This window comes from Gymnogyps californianus, chromosome 19 (genome assembly GCF_018139145.2).
Source record: "Gymnogyps californianus isolate 813 chromosome 19, ASM1813914v2, whole genome shotgun sequence".
In the NCBI taxonomy this organism is placed as follows: Eukaryota; Metazoa; Chordata; class Aves; order Accipitriformes; family Cathartidae; genus Gymnogyps; species Gymnogyps californianus.
The window spans coordinates 3,369,452-3,394,580 of record NC_059489.1 but is presented as its reverse complement, the minus strand read 5'-3'; the positions used below and the strand labels follow the sequence as shown (position 1 = coordinate 3,394,580).

The 25,129-nt window shown below is 35.2% G+C and overlaps 1 protein-coding gene across 1 annotated transcript in view; it reads left to right on the top strand.

The window, feature by feature from the left end:
* The window catches only part of CEP112 (centrosomal protein 112), a 174,881-nt gene that overhangs the window by 37,748 nt on the left and 112,004 nt on the right, over positions 1-25,129 (top strand). The window contains exons 11-17 of the mRNA XM_050908422.1: positions 605-723; positions 2,772-2,915; positions 5,670-5,824; positions 6,159-6,288; positions 7,297-7,389; positions 8,203-8,262; positions 11,837-11,916. Coding sequence (XP_050764379.1) covers positions 605-723; positions 2,772-2,915; positions 5,670-5,824; positions 6,159-6,288; positions 7,297-7,389; positions 8,203-8,262; positions 11,837-11,916 — 781 coding nt within the window. The remainder of the gene's footprint in view (positions 1-604; positions 724-2,771; positions 2,916-5,669; positions 5,825-6,158; positions 6,289-7,296; positions 7,390-8,202; positions 8,263-11,836; positions 11,917-25,129) is intronic.

Sequence of the window (25,129 nt, the reverse complement as noted above, 5' to 3'; positions counted from 1 at the left end):
CAAAGTAAAATGTCCAGCAAGGGATCTGGTGCTTCTGTTGGTGGGCTGGTGGTTGTGCTCAGCTGTAACGAGTTGTGTTCGAGTCACCTACACTCTTGCCAGATAGTGAAAAATCATCAGGCACTTTTGAAAAGTGAGTATGTACCTGCTTTGTTTTCCACAAAATTTGTCGGACTGTGAATTCTTAATGCAATCACTTGCAATTTAAGTTGGGGAACTTAATTTCCTTGTATATCTTGGGCATTCAACCTTCACAAGAACCTTTTCTCCCAAGGATGCACATAAAATCAGGTTAAAAATGCCTGTTTTCTTTACGTTACAGAATTTTGTTGATGTATATTTACTGCTTCAGTAAGGAAAACTCACTATGAAATATTTTGTAAATAATGTAGAGAAGAGAGAACACCTGGTAATATTTTAGTGACACAGAATCTAAGTGGTAAATTTTAAAGAAGCACATGCATTAAGTATTTTTTGAGATCCAGAAACCATCAGAAAGCCAGGTCAATTGGAAAACTGATGTAATCTGATTGTATCTGTTGCCAACACTGCAAAATCCCAAAGGTGTCTCTTGAATGGTTGCTTATTTTCCCATTTTTGACAGTTCAGACCCTTGTTCGTGAGTCACAAGTCGTCAGAGAAGCAAAAGAGAAGCAGATTGTGGAGTTAAAGAAGATGTGTGAGCAGAGCAATGATTCTTTGAACAATGAGTGGGAGAAAAGGGTAATGAATAATGCTTGCTTTCTTTGAAAGACTCCTACAGTGTATATCTGGGATAATATATTTTGTCACTTTAAAAAAAAAAAATAAGGGATATGTTACTTTTAGTGATATTTTCTTATGCTGATTTTATTTTTTTCTGGAGTAACCTTGCAAGACTCTCTTTGCTGATGCTTGCACACCCACACCCGCCCAGCTGGTCACTCTGTTCCTGGCAAGTCGCTGGGTGTATTAGGGAAGTGTTTCTTTCTGGTTGACCTGACATGGAATTTTAATCTCGGTAAACCTGCTGCTACCTGCTGCCACGGTGATTCCTTTGAACTATTATTTTTGCATTGGGTCATGAATTCTTCAATGTATTCTTATTTATTGTTAGACTCAAGACAGCAGCAAAGCAGAGAGAAAAGCATGTTTATTGCAAGACAGCTTCACCTTTGTCCAGATTATTGTCAGTATTTGTCTTGCTTATCCCTCTCAGAAGAGGGAGGGTCACAAAAAGGGCAGAACCACCTCCCTTCGTAGATGAAGTATGCTGTTTAATTTAAATTTTTGCAGCCCTGCATCTGGAAGTGATGTTGGTTTTGATTCTTGTCTTGTAAGAGATAAATCATAAATCTTGTCCTTTGTGCTTAAGACCTTGAGGCTTCAGTGTTAGGTGGGGTTTTTTGCTTTGTTTTAGAGAAGCATTATTTTCAGCCCGCGGTCATCCCACTTTTTGCAGTTACCTAGCAAGTGCTATTCCTACAGATGTAACTGTCATCAATGATGGCAGTGTGCAAACAAGAAGGTGAATTAAAATGCTAATATTAATTCTAACTTTATGAAATTATAGAAGTTAAAGCGGAGCATGTATCTTATGGAAGAAAATGGGTAGTGGCAAGTATGGCGGAAACATAGCAGAAGTTAACAATGCAGTATTGTTATAACTTTATATACGACTTCTTCTGTGTATTTTTTTTCCTTTGAATAAATGCAGGTTATTTGAATAGATGTTGCTGACAATAATGCAAATATTACTATAGTCTGTTGTACAGGAGGTAGAGATGTTCCCTTAATTTTTGTTTTTATTTATATTTTATGCACCTGGAGATTAAATATTTAATTATTTATTTCCCCAGATTATTTTTAAAAGGCTCTCAAATTCGGCAAATATTCTGAACACCACAGTATACACATGATACTTCTAATAATAATTTATTAGCATTCTTATCTTTTGGATGAAAAATTTTATGTGAAGTTACTGCACACTGTTGAAGTCTGTTAAATAATAGTCCAGATTCACAGACACCTCCATGATTTTGCTAGTCTATATGATGGAGAGAAAAATCTATACTTGGGCAAATTAACCTGACTTTAGCAGTGTGTTTAGAATGATGCTTTTATTTTGTATCTTGCAGCTTTCTCCTTCAGCTGTGAAATGGATTTGTTAGAAACTTGAGAAATATATAATAGCTGTTATACAGCCAATACACCGTGCAAGTTTCCTATGCTAATTTGACATGACATTATTCTGTACTATTGTATAGATAGCAAATTTAGATTTGAGGCTGCTTAACTAGAAAGGGAGGCCACTGGTGTTTAGAATAGAAATCAAGGTTTAGTAATGACACAAATAATCCTTTCATTAGACAAGTAGATAGTCAAGGCTCTCCAGCTTCTTACAAACTGAGAGGCAGATAAACTGGCAGTGTAAGTATCTGGAGAGAGTATTAGTGTTTCTGTAACAGAAATTCATTAATTTTGTGCAACAGTCATTGGTGTTCAGTTTAAATATGTAAACAAATAGAATAGCAGAGAATGGCAAAAATATGTGTGTGTTTTAGTGTTCTGTATGGATAAGTTATGCCCTCTATACATTTTTAAATGACTTCTAAATTACCGTTTTATAGAGTCATGGTAGACCTATTTAGTGAGACAATGATGTAGTTTTGTTATAGAGGACAGAAATGTGGCCTGTGCTAGTTATTTTGTTTATATACTATAATAATATAATACTTATAAATGCTAGTTTTATATGCCATTTATTATTTGGTAATATTTTTGTGATGCAGCTTCACAATGCTGTGGCTGACATGGAGAAGGAGAAGTTTAATATTCGGAAGAAGCACACAGAAGATATGCAGGAACTGCTTGAGGACACCAATGCTCGTCTTAGCAAAATGGAGGAAGATTATTTGGAACAGATAAAGTCAACTGTAAGTTTTTTTTGTAAATATGTCACGACAGCAAGTGTCTCTTGCAGTATTCAAATTTTGTGTGTTTGTGCAAAAGTGTATATAAAAACTGTTGAGCTGAGAAATATTTTTGATAGTGCAATGCAGTTGTTCTCTCTTGGGAGAGAACAGTGTCCTGGCAGCCAATCCAACCAAGGATTTTTCCACCTGGATAAAATTCATTGAAGTACAGCCCTTCAACGAATACTACACAGATATATGTTTGTATTGAAGGACTGTTTCTAGTATTTCTCACTGTTTTTGATTCACGTTAGCAGAACTTTTGTCTCTGTAGGTTTGTAGACTATAAAAAAGGATTTATATAGTACATCTATTTTCATAGATACATGTGACTTTGTACTTACCCACCTCCTCTTTGAATGATCAAATGCTTGTGTTAGATTAAAGATCAAATGAAAAGGATTTTAAAAATAATTATTGTATTATTCTAATTTATTGCATTTCTTTCTTAGAATAATTAGAAACATGTAAGCAGGTGTAATCTGGATTTTGTGCCCACGATATAAATGATGTAAAAAGCAAAAAATTAACAAGTATCCTCAAGAAAGCATCCTGTACTTTTTATCAGGATGAGGTATGAAGAAAATTGAATGAGTGAAAAGACAATGTCAAACAAAATTTATTCCGTTATTAATGAATGTTGAATTTAAAAATTAGCATTCAGATCGTGTCATAGGTAACAGTAAATACAGCGAAAAATGGACACAGTCTGTCAGCAAGATTGAATTTAAGAACCATCAAAACTAGACAGATCTTGCTGAGCAGCTTCTGATTTAATAATTAAACAAGGTAGAGTTCAAGGCAGGGCTTAAGATGAAAGACTAGACTGTCACTGAAAATTAGTTTTCTTTTTTTCTCTCTCCCTTTCTTTCTCTATCCTGATTTTTGGGGTTTTTTTTTGTTGGTATTTCAGAGTTTCCTTGTTCAGAGTTTCATGTTGTCAAGAATGCCATTGCTGTTAACAAGTGAAATTGGCTGAACAATTTAACTAATATCATAGAACTGATAAGTAGGGTTTTGTGCATTGAACAAGTATTAACTTCCTTGAGGGGTGGGAGTTATGATATTTGGTGATACGTTAGGTAAGACTCTTTTTTCTTTTTTTTTTTTTTTTTTTTTTTTTGTTGTTGTTCTTTTAAAAAACCCCACCAAAACCAAACCAGTGCCCAAGAAACCCCATACTGTGCAGCTGGCTTTGCATTGATGGAAAAGTTTGCTGTCCTATGTTCATGAAATACCTTAAGCCGGTTGACAAAGTTCAGGTGACCGTTCTGGCTGTGTGAGGTTCTTGCCTTAGTCCAGGCTCATTTAACAATTCTGTGACAGTTGGGGTACTAACTTGAGACGGCAGATGTTTGAGTTTTTATTTTACTTTAACAGAGGGTGAAAATACTGTTCCACTTCCCTCATCTTTGGACCTTTGTTCATATAAAAATAATTATGATACATCCTGGAAGGACAGCTGTGTCTTATTTTTTGACTCCAGCCTCCCGAGTTCTTCTCTCATTTCCGTGCATATTAACATAAGTTTAGGGAAGAACGGGAAGTAGTAGAGTAGTCTCATGCTACCTGCCTGTTCTCATTCTGCTCATTTTTAAAATTGTTTATATTAGGAGATGACGTTCTGGGAAAAAGATACAACTTTGGATAAATGTTTGTAATTTATTGAAAGAAAATCACTGTAATTAAACAAATAATATGGAGAAGTGGATTAGGGAAAGGTATAGCAGCAGAGAGTTGAGGAATGCACTCTCAGTCCTGATTTGCTATATTCCTGTGCACAACGCTTTCCTTCTCTGTATGCCTCCATTTTCCAGTAATAAAATGGAGATTATATACTTACCTTACAAGATGATTGGTGAATTATTGAGTTAATATTTGTTAATTGATTTGAAACACAGCTAGATAGTATTCGCACTGTTAATGTAGCGTTTGTATTATAACATTCTTCTTATATCCTCCAAATCCATAGCAGATATTACTGTATCTTATTGTTTACATCCTTGGATGTGGTTTTGCCAAAGTGTGCACATAAAAGGCAATTGTTTAAAATCTATAATTCTTTAGCAACCTAAGTGCATTGCTCCTTGTTTTAGTTTAGAAATTTGAGATATATATATTTTTGTCTGTAAACATATGATGGTCGTAAAAGTACTCAGAAGAATATTTTAGCATGAAAGAGCTACAGATTTCACTGGATGCTATACAGTTTAATATGTTTTATAGCTGACTTTTATAGCTGCTCATCACCATAATGATCAGTAAAATCTTTTTATATATATAGTTTTTTCCTCAAATACTCTTTCCCACATGCAGGTTGTACATATTGCTAGTGATAACACGCTTTTTGGTTAATGGAAGGTCTAAAAATGCTTTACGTGTATTATCATCCATTACAGTTTTCCATAGAAATATCTGTTGTCTCTCCCATTTTAAAAGATTTGTAGTTTAGAAATCAGTTGCGCATATTGTTTTGCTTAGGGGAGAAGACATGTTACTTTGGGCGGTGAAGAGACACCCATATTTTGAAGATTTTTTTTTTTTTTTTTTTGTATACAACGTAGAATTTACTGCCATGATTGATGATAGCTTTGCTATTGTAACTCTTGTGTCTCTGGATCACCAAAGAACCTTGTTGCTTTAGGCTACTTAATAACAACAGAGGTATACCCTAATTTATTCTGGTGTTTTCTCAACAATGACCTATTCTTTTAGAACCAGACAGTCAAAAAACTGGAGGCTCGTGTCCAGCAGTTGACTGTTGAGGCTGAAAATAGTAATTTACAGCGTCAAAAATTATCTCAAGAAAAGACTGATGCAGAACAACGTTACCAGGCGGTATGCTCTGAACTTCAGGAAGTGAAAGCAAGGTAATTAAATAGCGGTTGCTGTTTTTAACATTGAAGAATATGGAATTTCTGAAAGCAAACATTATTCATTTTATTTCAAGAATTCAGTGAATGGTAATTGGCATTAGAAAATTGTCACAAAAATGTATTAATTGATGCAAAACTCATTTTTGGAACTGACCCAAATGACCATAGTAAGGAGTATGTTATCTTTCCGTAATTTATAAGCATTTCATTCTGTTACAATGAGCACGTGGTACAGGCAGACTTGCGTACTCTGTAGAATTGATACTGAGCAGGTAAGATGCCAAACTATGAAAGCAATTTCCATGTTCTGTTTGCTTACTACTTGTAGGCACAGCTCACTTCAGAAAGACAAGGACCATATTATACAGGAATATGAGGAGAACTTTCAGCAACTACAAAGTAAATATGAAGTTGATATAAATTTTATAAAGCAGGAACATGCTCTCTCTGCAGCTAAGGTATGCTTCCATCTATAATAGGCATTAAAATGTTGTTTATTTTTTAAGTGGTCTCCTCAAGATAGACGTAATGCTTATGAATAAATCCAAGGCACTGTTCAGTTCCTTAAGTTATTCATGTACATAAGTTTAAAAAAAAAATTGAGATTTAATTTTTCATTCCCAAATTTGACTGAAAAATCATCTGAAGTTGACTGATGATTAGGGGTGGTGTTGGTGGGGTATGTGTACATACAGGTGGTATTTCCATAGCTGATTCAGATAAGGTACAATTAATATGCTGATTTTGTTTGGGCTTCTGTAAAAATTCTGGATACCAGACGACCTCAGCACACTTAAAGACTTAATGTTTTCATAAGGCCTCTTCAATGAGGGAAAATATTTTTTCCAGAAATAAACTGTCTTGCAGGCCTCTTAATATGGAACATTATGTTAAATATTTATGTGTGTAAGAAATTATTTTTAAATTCTGCAAGTGTACATTCCACCCAAAATGTAATAAATCTGGTTTGTTTCTGTAAAAACATCTATCAGGTTGATATCTACCAATATGCATACGTGGATATATAGTATATATTTAATATAATTTTCAAGTTAAATAATTGTAGAAAAGGCTCATGTTTTAAATACCATCTGCTAATCCTTAGAGCCATAGGGCAAATGGGGTCTTCTGCATTTATTTACTGGAATTCTGGGAGCTTTAATGATACTTTAGTCCATTTCATTTACAAGGTATTTTTCTTTCTTTCAGTTGTTAGTGCCAAGGGTTGGTTTTTTTTTTTATTATTAGGTTTTTTTTTGTGGTTTTGTTTACATTTCTAAGTTCACCAGACGGACAGAAGTGACGTATCCAGAGTTGTAAACTCATACAGGTTTTTTTCCCAAGTTGATATTTTTTTCCAATTTCCAGGCATCCTTGAGAAATAAATTTAAAAATGCAAAAGATGTATCTGTAGAGCTAATGAGGAATGCAACACAAAAATTCCTTTTTCTGTTAAATCCCTACAGGCATCTGATGCGATTGAAGAATTACAGCATAGTGTGTCTCTACTAAAACAAGAGTTACAAGATTCAGAACATCAAAGACAGCAACAGCTGAGGGTGAGCCCTGAATTTCTTACTCAAGAAGGACCAGCCCTTTTTACTTTTTCCAGTGATTTGAATGTTTAGATAGCCATACTGAAATGCACTTATAGATAACATGTATCTTTGTATGGATTTCATTCATAGAAATATATAGTGTTACCTTATGCTTAAAGGTTGATTTAAAAAGTATGACTAAAAGGGATCATTTTATGGATAAGAGCAGAATTTTCACAGGAACTTTTTGGCTGTTTGTTGTAATTCACCTGTTAAAACAGTATAAACGTGTATCAGTGGACTACAGAGAAGCATGTCAAAGAATTACGAATATCTTTTTCTTTTCCTAAACTGCAAACACTTTTAAGTAAGTTTCAAAATGGTTTTTATTTTTGTTGCTATTTAACAGTTCGGTTCAATATTCCATCTTCCCATAGACATTTAAATTAATCCTCCTATCTCAGGATAATATGTTCCACATCTGTATCACATATCAATCCTGTTTGAGTTTTGGCATCTATTTTTCCTCCTATGTCTTTCATTTCACAGTCCATGTGGTACAGAAGGGCATTTTAATAGCTCAGGAGAACAAATTGCTTTTTCTTTTTAGAAAACATGAATCATGCCTTTTGAGGTAGTTCTGTTATGTGTGGATATTTTTGCTGTTGGTTGAACTTTTTTGTATGTCAAAGAATTTTTTAATGATGATATAAAGTGGATTTTTAATTTTTATGGACTGTTCTAAATAATAACAAATGTGTGTGTTTAATGACTGCTTTGAAATGAAAGAAGAATGTGATTTGTCTATTTAGAATCACGTCTCTTCCTTTGCAGGATCAAGAATACAAGCTTCAACAGGACAAACTTCACTTGGAGCGTGTATATGAAAAACAGGTAATGTTTTCAGGAAAATATACCGTCTTATGCACATTTCCAATTTTGTTCTATACAGAAGCTAAAGGTTTGAATTCTGAAATCCCCAAAGTAGTAAATTTTGGGATCCAAGCATTTCACATGGGTTGGAAAAATAATCAGACAAATTCAAGGAATATTTTAAGTACAGCTATTTAAGTACAGCTATTTAAGTACAGAGGTGTCGCCTCTGATTCTAGGTACACTTCATCTTAAAGCACTTTGCAAATACTGTCTACTCTTTTAGACTTTGAACGTCAATAGATTTCAAATTAAACTTCAATTTTAGTGATATTATATGTTCAACTAATGCAGTGTTTAGTAAGAGGGTGCATTAGATGCCTATTTAATTGAAAGGATGTGTTGTTCAAACATGTCATTTCCAAATGTGGCAAATTTATAACATAAAATAATGAATTGTGAGCATAGCTACTTGTGACTTGGTAACAGCATTTGCAACATGAATTGTAGTGAGTTTTTGGTTTGAGTTAGTGCCTTCTGTTGACTTGAATTCAAATACTTTTTCCTTCCAGGATATGTTTTGGTCTAATCCTAGCCTATATTTGTCTTTTTAGACAAGTCATGGTTTTCATGGAGGTTGACCTCAAGAAAAGTGTAGGATTGGAATAATATTGCAGGTCAAAATAAAAATATATTAACATAATTGGGGTATATTCTAGCTATTGAAGTATAGTGGACATTGGTTTATTGCAATATATCACTTCCTCTGCAGATAAGTACAGATTAAATACGGCTGGTAATGCTTCCAGGCACCAAGTCCAAATGCCATCAAATGGCTCACACCTACACTATTAAACTTTATGATTCTGGACAATAAGGTGGACGCATCCGTGTTGCCTTTCTGCAGTGGTGCCTGTCCTGTGTGAATCTTGAATGAGGTTTGAGGATCACTTGGGAGAATGCTACTTAGCATGGGCTAAGAGCATGTCAAAATCACTCTGCACCAGTAAGCACAGAGATTGAAGTTGTAACTGTGTCAGTAAACAAGAAAGTAGACCCTTTATTTTTAATAGGTAACTTAACAGCAGTTTGCCTATTCATAAATTTTGATGTAACTGTGTTTTCAAAATCAAATCTTTGAGAAAGGAGGAGAAAAAATACATGTGAACAATCTATGGATATAAATCCATAAAATAGTGTAGATTGGCCCATAAAATACTAAAACAAGCTTGCCTTCAAGTAAAGGAATCGTGAAGTCTCTGGTGCAATCTGTTCACTTAAGAACCTACCCATTATCTAATAATCTTTATTAGTCTACAGTGGCTATTGCCTGCTAGGATATTTAAACATCAAACAAATAATAGGTAGTAACCCTAAATGTCACTTTTTGATTAAATGTGCTTATCTGCTGAATCAGGAACCAGTTAGGCTAAATGGTTTTACAAGCAAAGGAAACACCTGCTTTTTATAAATAATCTACCGCTTGTTTTCCAAACATTCAGCTAAGCGTAAGAACAGTGACAGATTATTCCTGAGAGCCATTCTCGAGCCAGCTGTTAAATATATGTAATTTTACCAAGTTTGGCAATACCTTCTTGGCTGTCTGATAGACAGCCCATAGGTTTGGAGGCTCTTTCAAACCAACTAAGTATTCAGACTGCCATGTAGTAAACATCTATGTGGAACTGCTTACAGTAGAGAATCTCTAAACTTGTTTTTTTTCATTGGACTATACTCTTATGCTTCTGACTATACACTTATTAAAACACATTTTTCTTTATTATATTGACTTAATAGCATGTAACACTGCAGATGATTGTAGGTGAATAAAGGATTTCCTGTGCTCCCCATCCAGTAAAGAAAAACATGCTTAGTACCTCACATTGCCACATTGTTACTTGAGCAATCCTAAAAGCAAACCAAACTCTTGTATTTAATCTGCCTTTGGCAAAAAATATTATGAAAACCCTGGTTTGGACCATGCCTGGGAGGTTGCCAAATTCTGAGGCTGCTTTCCTCTCTTGATCCAGAAGTACCAGAGAAAAGAATTCATCATAAAAATGTCTATTCCTGGTTAGTGAATTTAGGAAGTGGGAGTCAGATTTTGTTCAATGTGTTGTTGCGACTGTATTGCTTTATAGGGAGAGAAGCAGTTTCTCAGATCGCTAGGATACGTTCCTTGTGAGGTCTTGAAAGTTGCTATTTTCACTCTGCATTGATCAAATACTAATAGGAATTAAAATAGTATTTCAAATTTAAATGGTAACTAAAATATACTGGGAAAAATACAAACGTTTAGAGGGGAATTAAAGGCCTCTAAGTTTTTTGTAGCTGAGTATTTTTAGGATATTTATGTAAGAGGTCTGTTTGTCTCACTTTTGTGTGCAAATGTCTTTTAAAATATGTGTGTATAGATATTTCCTGGTGTAATGGCATTTGCAAGGAGGAGAATTACTTGGAAATGCACAGTTTGCTTGGGGAAATGGAAAGGAAGAGGGATAAGCAGCGTGGCCAAGCGAAGGAAAATGGAGAGAGGTGTGGGACCCCATGATGTTAGACAGTAATGATCCTCTGCTGTGTACCGAGGTCATGTTTAGTGATGTGGAAGATTTTTATACTGCAAGATTATTACAAGGGAACACATATAATAATGCCGATCTAGGTAAGAGATGATGGGAAAGAGACAGGAGGATGACGGGGGCAGCTTTTTTCTGTTGTGCAAAGATGCAGAGGCTTTCGGGTTGCACTAGGATTGATTTCTTGCCACATCCATTGGAGTGACAGATGACTTATTCTTCTGGATTCACACTGTACTATAAGCAGCACGTGGTCACAGTTTACGATGGAATAATAATTGTTAGCTAAGAAGCTATATCATTTTAGAGGCATCTGTATGCTTTTTGTGGGGTTGTCAGTTGTACACTTATACAAGAGTGCCATACCCCCGCCTTTCCAAATGGCATTTTTAATGTCTGTATGCAAAATGGAAAAATGAAAAGTTTTATATAATGCTTCAAGCACTCTGGTTTGATTTCACTGGGTCAGGAGTTCATTAGTAGTAAACCACTTTTCCTCAAAGTTTTACTTTTCTTAGGAGTATCTACCCTCAGCTAGTTAACGTTTGAGTATGTATTATTGTAAAGTAATGTTATTTACTATCATTATGTTGGTATTTTTATTGTTGTAAGAATTGATAAAAAGTAGTTCACTTTGGGTATTCACAAATTGGTAAGTAGGAACTCTGCACCATAGAGAATACATGTCATTATTTTAGGCAGATTTCTATATACTTTCCTGTATTTATCTAAAGAAAATCTAGTTCCTTTTTGTGTCATTACTGATATTTCTTTATTCTAGAGAATAATATTCATTTTGAGAAGAAAAATAGCTCTATTGGCTATATTCTCGTACTTCATCTCTCTGTTAATCCTTATTCTTGCATTTTATGTAACTTTAGAAATACATAGATGGTTGTCTACATCAGTGCAAAAGAAATATGCAAAATATAGGTTTTATAATTTAAAATAACATTTTTTTTAAAAATCAGACTCTGTTTTAGCTAAAACATGGTATTTTTTTTTCCTTCAAATGGTAGATTCATGGCATCCGGAATGATCTTGATAAAGAAAGAGGGGATGCTCAAAAGAAAATTCGCAAACTGGAAGAGACTTTGAAGTAAGTGAATGTGGAATAATTGTTGAACCATCCCCAATTTTTTAGTCAAATTTATTAAATAAACTTATACTTTGTCTCATCAAACTGCCTTCCTATAATTTGTCTGGGTTATCTTCCCATTGTAAAGCTGCATCTTCAGGGTTCTAGTCAGCCATAAAAACTAACGAAGTAAAGCAAGAACCAAGCCGCCTAAATTTGGTGACTTTCAAGTGGTAGGAGTAAAACAGAATTGAAGTTAGTGATGTCAGCTGGTCTTGCCCTGTCTAATAAACGAAATTGGCTTCAATTTAGAATGGATGCATAGTAGGCAAATAATGCAAAATAAAGACTAGTTGCTTTGGACTATTTTAGAGGAAGGGATTAATTTGAAAGATGTATTTATTTAAATTATATTTTAACTTGATTTAGTATATGATATTTGTGATTTTTTTTTTTAAAATATCTGTAAATTACAACTTTAATGTGGATTTTTCCTCTTTGATACCACACTTTTTTGTGTGAATACTTATTTTTCAAATGTAGGTAAGGCTCAGAGAAATGGTCTGCAGCAAGCAGAAAACACTTCTCATTAACTAACTTGGAACAGCTTTTTTGCTGACCTTGTACATTAAAACACTAATCAGGATGCAACAAGTTTGATGTTTTCTGAGTGGAGGAGTGGTTTACATGCAGCAGAGGCACATATGACAAGATCGACTCTTGTTACGCTGCTTCCATTTTTGATTATGTAAAATATTATTTACATATGTTAATCCAGTTTAAATTCAAAGTTATGGAAATAATTTCTAGGGAAAACAGATTATTCTGAAACAAACCAGAAGTTATTTGCTAAAACTACTCAGTTAAATGTTATAATGTATCTTATCTAGGCTGATAGAGGCATTGTGAAGATTCTTTTATTCAACAGAAGTCACAGGGCTGAAGTCTGTATTCCTTTATTTCTATAATCTCTTAGGTATTTGGCATAAATAGAGAAATCTTAAATCACGTCACATCTTAAATCACTACAGACGTTAATAAAAACTCTAGCTTTTAATCTTTAAATTCTTTACACTGTACACTTTTATCATTTTAGGGAGATTGAATTGTTATCAACTAAACTTAATCTTTTAGTATTTCAACGTCCGATTCATTGATAATGTGGTTGCATTAATTGTCTTCCACGTCTTTCAAATAACATGTCAGTTTGCACTTACGTTAATAAGTCTGACATTACAGTCCACTGGCTGCTCAGAATTTATGCCCCATGTGCGTGCTCTCAGTGCAGAGTAAACATGGTAGTGCTCCACTTCAGGCAAGTATTTGTGAAGTGGCTTAGTGTGCTGTGGATTTTGAACTTACTTTTAATTAACAGCACTGCGCTGAGAAGCTCTTGTAGATAGCTGAGGAGGTCCTCATTTATTTCGGATATTCCCTAGCTGTAATTAAGTTTAGGCTTCACGTTTGGGTTAGAGTAAGGATTTGAAAGACTAAAGTTTCAAGAGCCCAGTTTACTGGTGGATGCTTCAGGGCCTACAAATTAAGATGATGTTGGCAGAGGCGAGTCCCAACCTTGTGCTTTGTGTGAGTGGGTCCTTTGGCCAAAACTGAGGATGGGTCAGCCTCTGGGATCGCAGAGCCCTGGAGACTGCATGACAGGTTAAAAGTATGTCTAGACTATTTCCCTACAGCAAGTGAGTAATACTTACTCCTGGTTTTCAAAGTGTCTTCTAATATAAGCTACTTCCACTCATATTGTAGAGTACTTTTCCCAGGTTCACTTCCGTGTCCTATGGCACTCTGTTTCTGTTATGCTTTTTTTTATTTTGTTTTTTTTGGTTCAAGGTGTTGAAAATAATTTAGCAATTTCTAATATTAAATGATATATCACTCTCCTAATTTGGAGATAGCTTCCTCTTTAATAATGAATCTATACTACTGTTCTTTTGGTTGTTTTATAGCAGTGATTTGGGGTTAATTTTGAGATTAGTAATGGAATTAGTAATGCTAATAAGTAATTATTTTGTAATTGAATAGAAATAAAGAGTAGCTTTCATCCTTGTTTTTGTCTGGACGGAGACAGAAGTTGCCAGAATCAGGGTGGATTTGTGCTCCTAAAGATGAAAAATATTGTATTTACAGAAATATAGTGCCCTAGTCTAAGCCCGGTATATATTCTGCCGGCCGGTTCTTTCAGATTTCAACTCTGGTGCAAAACCTCTGAGTCTTGCATCTGTACGTTTCTGATCACGGATGTGTCAGTGCGCGTGACTGTTAAGAACAGACTCGCGTGCCCCGTACAGAGGAACTGCTAATCCTGCAAGGCTGACTTTCTGGAAACCAAGTCATTAATTTAGTACCAATGCTTCTGGACAATATTAAGATTTTACATGTATGTGCTTATATGCGATATATACGTAAGTAATACATAACAAGCAGTAATATTTTTGTGTCAGAAATGGATGGCTTCCTTATGGCTTTTTTTTTTCCATTGCTGCAAAGATTACTCCTTATTGTTAAAAGGGACTGGCTATCTCTTGCTATTAATATGAATTCATAACATCTAATGTTTTATGTGAAAATGCTTTATTTTGCTGTATTTCTTTGACTATTTGTGGATCAAATTAAGTCGTTACAAGCTAAGGGCGACACAGTAAACCTTGAGAAAACAATCTTATCTTCCTTGAGATGGGTGAAAATATAGTTCACCATCTTCAATAGAAACGATGCCTTGTGGAACTGCAGCTCAGAACCCAGTAGGTGTATCAGTGATTTCTCATAAACCAGTTTGATCTGAATGCACTTTGATGCTGAAATGGCCACAGGATTATATCTTGAGTAGCTAGTCAGCTGCAAACACAGAGAAAGGGAAGTGGCAGGCATTTTAGTGGGGTTTTTTTATTATTATTATTATTCCAGTGGTGTAACAGCAAACAGTGCTATTGCAGTTTCAAACATCCACACAGATGCATAATGAAAGTGATTTGAGACATTGTGTGGAATAGTAAAATCCACATTTATAAAAGTATCTTTCACTTAAAAAAAAATAGTGTTGCCAGAGTTTTAATACTGAATAGGGTTTTACATAGTTTATGGAAGGTTTTTTTTCTTCTTCTGAAGTTTATGGTAGAAATATCTGTCAAAAACAAATCTTTTGCAAAAGAATTACTCTAGTACTCGTGACTATTGGTGGTGACTTGTAGATACAAACTTTATGTTTAGTTTAGCAATGCATGTCATAGGCATTGCCTAGTAGCAAAAGTCACTATAAGAAGTGCTCCAAGGGTTTTTCTAGAATGTCATTGAAACTGCATTTATATAATAACAAAGTATTCTTAAAATGCTACTGTGTAATTACTTGGGGGGGAAAGGTTGTTTCTCTAATCCCTTTAGTTTGGTTGCATAAAATGTGTCATGAAAGTGGGTTACAAATGGGCTAAATCTCTGCGGTTCTTATCTCTTTTATTTTAAGTGGAGGAATAGGAAATAAAGAGGTGTATAGTTATATTACAATTTGTCACACTACAGACTGAGTTGAATACAACAGAAAAAAATTAAGAAAAAAAAAATCTGTACCCATTTGTTGCTGAAGAAATTACATGGAAGAGAAAGAAAAAGTCTTGCTGACTTTATACAACGCTGTTATCCAGAGTAGCTCTCAACATGATCTATTGTGTCTTGCTGTGTGAAATTTGGACAGCTATTTATTAAAAATATTTATTTTGCCTCTGCTAATATTTTAATAACCAATTCTTTCATAATTTTAACTTACTAGGCTGTGGGGAAACATTTCCCATTTTATTGAAGAATTGAAATGTAGAAGCTTAGAGACTTGTGGCCGTTTAGGGAACTGGAAACAAGCATGGCCTTGATGTGGTTTAAAAATGAGGCTAGGACATGTACGTTAAAGGCTCTTTGACCGTTTTTACTCTTACTTCCATTTCAGTGATTATCTTTGAAGCAACTTTACTTACCTGATCTGTACTTGAGTAAGGTTCCCAACCGCTGTATTGCAGGTGGAGGATTTATGCACTTTTCCTAAAGACCTAACAAATGGCTCTTTTCCACAATAAATAATTGTGTTTAAAAAAAAAAAAAAAAAAAGAAAAAAAGTGTTTTCATAATGATAGAAATGATCAGGTTAGACTGCAGTATTTATCACTTACTGATAATTTTATCAAGTTTAAAATGTTTCAGTGGTTAAGCTCCCTTCGGTTTGGACCTGCTTTGCACATTCTCTGGCTATGAAGACACTTGCTGTGTCTGTAAATAGCAGTTTTTAGTAAATATCTGTCTTAATTACTAAAAAAAGTTGCATCTAACTTGTTTTGATAAAAAGATGCAAACATTCTGAGCTGTTAATGCTTTAGTCAGTTTAATGTGTCGATCACAAATATTAAGTTACATCTCTTTTCAACATTTGGTGCACTAAATACTGACCTCTGTTGATATTGGCCCTCAAAATAAAGAAGTTGAACTCTAGCCCTCTGACTATAGAATTGTTTGAAGGCATATTGAAGGTTCTATTTTCTTAAAAATAATACCTTTCCTTTTTTACTGTTTCTTTTGGTTCCAAAATAGCATTGTAAACTACAGACAACCATCTTCCTAGGCATGGTGAAAATTTCAGAAATAATTATAGTAGTAATTTCATGAAACACCAGTGAGAGTGCGTGTTCAGTAAGGACCTTGGAGATGAGAAGTATATATTATGTTCACAATTTAAATATTCAGAATTTAGTGTTAGCATGGTAGTCATAGCAATGATCCCAAAGGCTTCCCGTGGAAGTATCACAGTTCTGTGCCAGGCATTATTTGCAGCCAGCAGAAGTGTGTATACTTTAAGGCTGGCCTCATTTATTTGCTGATAAACAGAGAAACTTAGAACATAGTTGCTTAAGATCAGAGGTAAAAATCTCTTTTATGATCAAAAGAAAGAGCAGAACGGCCATGTGCATTATTAGTATCTATATACTCCATCAGTGTATGAGGTATAGCTGCCAGCTTGACCTACATCAAGGAGGATGTCAGGTGTACAGGAGGAAACGTTTGTTTTACAGCATTTAGTTTGAAGTCCACTTATATGTTATTGGAATCATAGAATCATTTAGTTTGGAAAAGACCCTTGAGATCAGGTCCAACCCTAAACCATAAAATGTATTATTAGTAATAATATATAAAACCCTAAAGATGAAACAGTAAAGAAGGGAGGATTTGATTGTGTAAGTAAATAGTTATAGCTACAGGTTTTTTGAAGTGTGAATACAGCGTATATTTAGACCACCTCAGTTGTAATGTGGTTTGGTTTTTGCCGCTTCCATTCTGGAGTCCGTAATAGCTTTATGACTGCATAGACGTATAAAGTTTGTCCATCTTGAGATGGAGATTTTGGACTAAACTATAAACATACGTAAGAGTTGAGGCTGTTGTCATCTGTCACCTGCGTGGAAGTGCAGACCACCTTGCTGCTGCTGGTTTCTCAGGATAATGGTTGTGATGGTTCTCCCATACTGGAAATAATTATGGGATCTGATTTAATGCTTTTTGGTTTGCGTGTCTCATACACAAACTAGTATTTTATTATGCTACTGAAATACAGCTTTTCTGAGTTCTTGTTCTTCTATTCTGTAGTGTGATTGAAGGACACAGTTTTTAAAAAGTCATGTTAGGAGAAATGAAATGAGCTGTTGCCTCTACAGGTGTAGACATTGTAACTGAACATTGAAATGTCAAGGAATGCGTGCACACTACAGTTAAATGGTTCGTAACATTCTTTCTCTCAATCTTTGCCTTTTTTTTTAAACCTGCCTACGGAGCCAAATCTCAGCACTTTGCAAGTGGTGATGATACAGAGCAAATGTTTAGCAGCTGGTTTATCGAAAGTCACTTAATAAAGTTGTTTGTTTACATAAGAAACTAGCAACACCTCTTTTCTCCATTGCTTCTCTACCCCTCATCTGAACTTGTTTAAAACTCTTCTGGGGAAGAAAGACGAGCTAATCTTTCCAGAAACCAGCAAAGCTGCTCCTATCTGTTAATAGATTTGTATTTTTACCACAGTTTCTAAAGCACGCACATACAGTTTTCACAGTATTTTGTGATTTGTTTTAGATGGCAGACCAAAACATTTCAAAGTCTTTTCAACCAAAGGCATGGTGTGAAGGTGGCGCATGTAGATGTTCAATAAAATACAGAAATGAAAATTATTTATGTTTCTTTTCCCATATATACTTGCGTACATGCACATGTTTTCTCTGGGAATCCTTGACATGAGAATCAAGGAAAAGAAGTTGATTTCTCTTTGGGGATGGTGCCATGGAGTTTCCTCACTGTAGACTTAAAAAGACATATTTCATCGCTTTTCGTTATTCCCAGTGTGATAGCTGTGTCAGTTCTTTATACCTCCATGTGCTGATGCTGGACTACTATTTCTAGAGACTTTGTCAAGTGTGGTTCAGTGATACTAATTTATATTTGAAATTTCAGTTTTTGTGTATAGTACAGTTATTACTACTACAAGGTTTTGTCTCACAGAGGTATCTGAAAAAAGGCATTTGCACTTGTATTTACTAAAACAAGTTGGAAAAATGCTGTTTTGGGAAGGAAATAACAATTATTTTTTTTCCACCAGTTACTATTCTTGAAACTTTAGTCATTTCTTTATTCAAAGGGCTTCTACTTGTCATCTCCTAGTGCGGTTTGCCAGTCATTTGGTTATTCTGAATCATTTGTTCCCTACTTGACATCGTCACAAGATATATGGAGCAATGGAGCTGGAGCTCTTCTCAGGCTTGTAAAGCCTTGGGAGAATGGCTTTGATATCATGCTTACTCAAAAGCAGAAGCTAGTGTCAGTACGTTCTGCAAGAAGAAATCTAATTATAATTATGCTGCAACTTCAGCCTGAATCCCTGACAAAAGGGATGCCTGGATTGCAGCTACGTGGAGGTTCACTACGTTCCCATCTCCCCTCATTTGTACTTCCACAGGGCTTCCGTCTGGTTTGGACTCTGGTGCAGTGGAATGATTTGAGTTTACGTGATCCTGTTATCATGCTGCCCTGAGTATTTTGCTTTTTTTTTTGTTTGTTTTGTTTTTTGTTTGGAGACTGCTTGTCCGCCTCCAGCAGGCATTCTGCCTGGTGTTTTCCACAGTTCCCCTGTATTGGTGAAATGGGGACAAGACAAAAATGGGAACAGGACAAGATGGTCCCTTGTAGAATCTCTGTTCTACTTTTTCCTACAGCTATGGCTGTGTAATGACTCGTTTTTCATTGTATCGTTTTCTTTGGTATACAAAGAGAAGGCCTGGATTTGTTTGGCCTGAAAGGCTCTTTCTGCTGTGTTGAGAATGTGTAAAAATGTATCAAATTTTAGCACCAGAAGTTTTATGTAAGGGTCTTTTACTCTTTGAGATTACTAATCTCTTGCAAAATTCCCGTGATGTTGTGTAATTTCTCTTTTCCCTGCATTATTGTAAAAGGGACAATGTAAAAGAATTGAGGCTACATAAATCTGAGAGAAATAAATGTATACATAATGCTTCTGAGCTAATAAAGAGGGAAACGGATGAAGGCAAGGATAAATGAAAACGTGAAGATAGATGGCAGAAGCAGATAGAATAAATAGCAGTGAATATAATTTCATTTTATTTTGCAGGTTACAGTTGTATAATTCTGCATTTGCTGTTATGTTGGATCCCAACATTTTAAAAAAAGTTAAATTTGGACTTTCAAAATATACAGAAATGATGTTTTTTAAAAAGCTGTGAGTTACAGTGGATTTTGAGAATTTAATGATACCAAACCCCTTGAGAACTTTGTTTTCAAACAGCTGCTTCTTCAGCATACTGTTGTATGGATTGTGTTGTGTAGACTTCCTGTACTGGTGGATGTCATAAATGCCATTGCACGCAGAAGAATACGACCGCATGATAATCATGAATACGATGATAAATAAATAAATGGAGTGATAGCTTTAACCACAAATTGATTTTTTTCCTTTCTTGCTCCTCTAAGTTGAATCCAGATTCTGAATAATTGCTTGTTGTTGTTAATGTTTTTAGGATAATTGCCTAAGTGTAGCTGTTTTCCTGTAGTTAATTCCATTTTTCCTTGAAAATGAAGTATTTGTGTGTGGAGGAATTCTTGTAGGAATGGAAAAGCTATTACTATTTAAAGCCGGAAATAATTAAAGAAATATGAGAAGGCATTGTCTTTAATTCCAAATGTTGCAATAAAGAACATTGTTAAGAGTTTATACTCATGTTTGTTGTGTTCATCATTCTCTTTTATTAAAATGTCGTCTTGTTGCAACAGTTGCAATATGATGAAAAAAGCAAACTTTGTGATTTAAAACCAGTGGTAATGTTAAGTGGCTGAAGAGTTTGGATATAATTTTACTCTTTAAAACAGGGCTGTGTGGTTTTTGGTGGGGTTTTTTTTTCTTCCCCTCCTCTAAGAATCAGTGGAAAAACAGCCAGCTGTTCTCCACTTGGTGCTCTGTTTGAGCATCTGAAACCTTTTAGAGGAAAACCAGTCAAAGTTTCCAGCATATTGTAAACATTCCTGTAGCCCTAGTGAACATGCTGACATAACCCTCACTCTAGGGGGCACAATGTAAAGTATGAACAGAGGACAAAAAAATGTGGTAGCTTTATTTAATAGTCTCACTTAAAAGAAAAAATAAAGTGTTCTGTTAACTATTTACAGCCTTTCATTTTCTTTCACCAGTTTCTCTGGAGACCTACTGGCAATAATGAAATATGTATTTAAAGGAAAGCTCCAGTTGTACGAAAAAAAGTAACAGTTGATTTTTTTAATCCTTGTCTATGGGACGGTTATGTCCCTCAAGATGGTTATAGAGATATCATATGACATCTTTTCAATGATACCAACTATGAAAATGCTTCAATATAATATATAGCTGTATGAAATGAAAAGTATTGTCTTGTGAGATGAACAGCATCAGTGTATCATGCTATGGCACTTAGGTTAACTGCTGTAAATTGCTATTCTAATAATTAATGTAGTTAAGGACTATAGGTTTTGACCTCACTAAATGAATGTAAAAGTGGTTAACACAAATCTCAGAATTGTTCCTTTATTATTCCGAAAGGCTTCCCTTTTACATTAGCGTATCTTTTAGATTCAGTGCAGTGTATTTCCAGACTATATAGTGCCCAAAACATTGATGAAATGACAAGAGCCTTCAGTTGGCTACAGAAAGTCTTACAGATGATTCAATTTAATTACTGATTTTTAATAAGCATGAAATGTTTCAGGCTGTCACCTTTTTTGGGTCAGTTAAAAACTATCTACAAAAATAGTACAAGGAATGACTTTGTTCCTTTTGTTGTTGCTAGATGATTATGATTGCTAGACTTCAGTTACACTTGGTAATCTTAAGTTTACTTTTACTTTTTACATACTTTGTACAACTTTCCTCCAGCTTCATCAACAACACAACCAACGTTCATTGAGGAGTTAAAGTTAATATTTCAAACAGTACTTTTATTGAAAAAAATAATGTGAAAATCCATGTCTCCCATACCAGTCTCTTAGAAAGAAGAAACTGATAACCTCATCATTCCTCAGTACTGAGTTACTATATCATCCATTACAACACGGATGATATTATTCTGAATCCTAAACTATAGTAGTACAATTATTTTAGCCACAAAAATAGTTACCTTAAATATGTAGAATGACAGAATGAAGACTGTATCCTTGTACCTTCTTGTATAAGCGAGTGATATGGTTGCTTTTTGGATTCTTTACTTGCTTGCTCAAAACTGGTGTTTGGTGGTGTAGTCATCATTGTCTAAGGCTAGAAGAGAAACAGGATTGGTGGGAAATAATTTATTTTATTAAAGGCTTTTTGACCCAGGATGTTTTTATCAGCACCTCTTTGAAATAGTAAACCTGGCATGTTTTAAGCTGAAGTAATTAGTTAGATGTTTCATTTACAATTCTGTATTGGAAAAATTGGAGACAGTTGTAATACTGTTATTTCATCCTTGTCGTCTTTGATTTGCCAACCACTGTTGGTTCTCTCACTCATAACGCACCTTGGGCTGTTCTTTGTTAGTGCTAAGTGATTCTTCTTGCCTGGCTCTCCTCCTCTGCCTGGTGATCTCTCCCATAGTTTGTCCTTCAGATGGTTTATTTTATTTGCCCGCCAGCTTTCCGTGCCACAGCACTGTTCCCTGATCCCTATCTCTTCTTTCTTTGCACCTCTTCTCTGGGTATCTCATGAATCTATTTACTATCTGTGCTGCTGACTTTCTGGTCCACCTTTTAATTACAGGCTTGTCTCCTTTTATCTGAGCCATTATCTACACCTGTCTCTCTAATTCTTCCCTCCGTGTTCTCCTTGTTGAGGTTTAGCTGTCATCTCAGCACGTAAAAGCCATGACTATTAATCTCTGTTCTAATCCTCCTGTCGTGATAACTGAGCCTCTGTGGCCTTTCATATATGTGGTGTATCTAAACCTTGGAGACAGTTTCTGCAGTGTTGAGCAAAATTATAACATTTTCCTTTCCAGCCACATTTACAACACTTGCCCAGCCTTTTAACCCACATCTCATTCATCATTTTGCAGTTGCTGGTTTTATTCTGTTTGCATAGCACCTAGCACAACAGTACCCTGTCATTATTATAATGAGAAATAGTTATAATAATTAGTGTGTTTAACCAATGTCTAGTTAATTTGTGAGCCATTAATTTTGAATGTAATGCATTATTTTTCTTATTTCACAGAAGTGTGATACTACACACGTGGAATATTATTTACTCTAAATTCATTAACGGCTTTAAGTAGTGGTTTAGTTTGTTAATGTTATCTCATGATTTATTTAAAACATAAGTATATAGTTTAAAATAATGATTGTATTATAAATATCATTCATTGTTATAGCTTACTTGAAGGAATGCAGACCTGCTTTTTGATGTTAACATCTCAAATTATGCAAACTGTAAACAATTTATAAGTGGATTTGTGCTTTTTCTCATAAAGACAAGCTCATCTTATACTTAAAATCAGGGACCGAAAGATAAAATTGTTCTCTACTTTATATTTTTGGCTTTATTTCTTTGAAATGATGAAATAAGTTAGAATGCTTTCTAACAACTTCGAAATATTAAAGTGCCCAGGGACAGGATAGGGATGATGTTTTGAAGGCAATAAATATTTCAGCTTCACATTTCAGTCTTTCTTCTTCGTTCCTTTGATCTGGCTTTGGTTTAGTTATCATTCCGCTTGAATGACTTCACACTGTCTTTCTTCCTCTCCACACCAAAAAGAAGTGTTCTGCACATATTCCATATGTGTGGGCGCTCACGTTGTAGGAGAGCCCTCGTTGTTCCTCATTGTTTGCTGGTAATAACTGCCTCCACACTCAGATACTCTAACCACAGCTAAGATGGGTGCATTTAGGCCCAATATGTAATTTACACAGAAAGCTGTTACTTAACTATCACTATTTGTTAAAAATAGTAGAGCAGGAAAAGTAAAATTGTTTTTTGTGTATTTCAGAGAATTGGTATTACTACCGAGGCATTTTTCTGTAACTATAAACTAAAGAAGTAACCCCTTCTTTCTACAAATAAATGGTACTTTAGGCCTTAATACATCATTTATGTAGTTGAAATAGCCTGCATTCTAGAAATTAAATTAGAGAGGCTGTTGCATGGAGTGTTTTTTAGTGGTTGTTGCACCCAGCTAAAAGTAGTGTCATGGATCTTGCATTTGGCTATGAATCGATGAACCGCTGCATTCATGTGGAGCCCTGCCAGTATCAGGGCCCTTCCATGTGAGAGTCCCTCTGGGATCAGGAGCAGGATCGTGGGTTCACTTCTAGTTCCGTATACAAAAATCCTATATATGTGTCCGTATACTGGATGGGTACTCATGTGTCTGTAGCTTATACACAGAAGATACTAAGGTAAATTTCCTGAATTTTGCTTTTGCGTGGGAAGATTGTGTATGTTTTGATGAAGGTTATGTTTTTAGCTACTCGGTATGCTGTGGATTATGTTGTCTAGTGAGTTGTGTTCTCCTTTGGGAACATGTGTTTATATAGGTTTTTTTTAAATCTAAATGGACTATATAAAGGTGATAACTGATTTTGTTTCAACACAGATTAGTAAAAGAGTCAATTTTTTATTTCTTGTGTCGACAAATAAAAAGGAAAGCTGTTTAGAAAGAAATCCAGCAATATCCTTCTTCAGCTGCCTTCCAGCAAGTGAATAGTTTGCAGTTGGGTGGGTAGTGAAGCAGTTTTCCCTCAGAAGTATTAATATTTGAGAAGGAGAGGAAGGAATGGTCAAAGACTTGTGTAAGTACGGCAAATCTAAATACATAGGATCAGCGCATATATGTAATGCAGGATCATCAGGGTAATCAGCAGGAGAGCCTGGCCTTTCCGAGCAGATCACCCTTTGAAGATCTCGGCTTCATCAGTGGGACTGAAGGCTCAGCCATTACTCTGCTTTTCCCGTACCTCAACCTTATAGAGCAAGACTCATTTTTATCTACAGGCATAAACCTAGAGTCATACTAACCTGTGATAGACTTAGACGAGAGATGAAGCCTCTCCCTCTTGTGGAGTCCATCAGAATCTAAGTTTCAGAAGCTTATTCAGTGGCAAAATGTATCCTTACCATAGAAATTCCTTGCTCCGCTTTTGTGCTCCAGTACAGTTGGGAAACAACGGTCTGTTTGGACAACTGCGGGTTTTCACTGCTGCCAGCAGTATTTGAAAACCTGGCAAAGAATTTGCATATTCACGAATTAAAGCCTGGTATAATTTTTATATGAAAACATCAGGAGTTTCACAACCTAGTTATTTTTTATATCACTGAAAAGCTGTCTAAACTACGCACAGGGAGTATGTGTGCAGATTTGCTAATGGGGTGTGAAACTCGCTGTCCACAGACGTTGTCCACATGTAGCTCGTGGAGGTACACATCTTGTACATGTGTAAGCTTAGATGCAATCTAAAATGTTTTAATTTGTTGAAGAGGCTGAGACCAAGACAGGTGCATCTCCTGCTCTTGTTTGCTGTTGGTCAGCGCTTGCTTTCGTACAGGGAATGGTGAGAACCCTGCGAGTGACAGTGGTGGTTCATACTACGTTTGCTGGGACATCTTGAGTTTATTTAACCTCTCCTGTAAATCACTGGATTGCCCTGTGTTTCATTAACTTGACTTGCAATGCTGTAATGTCTTACTGTG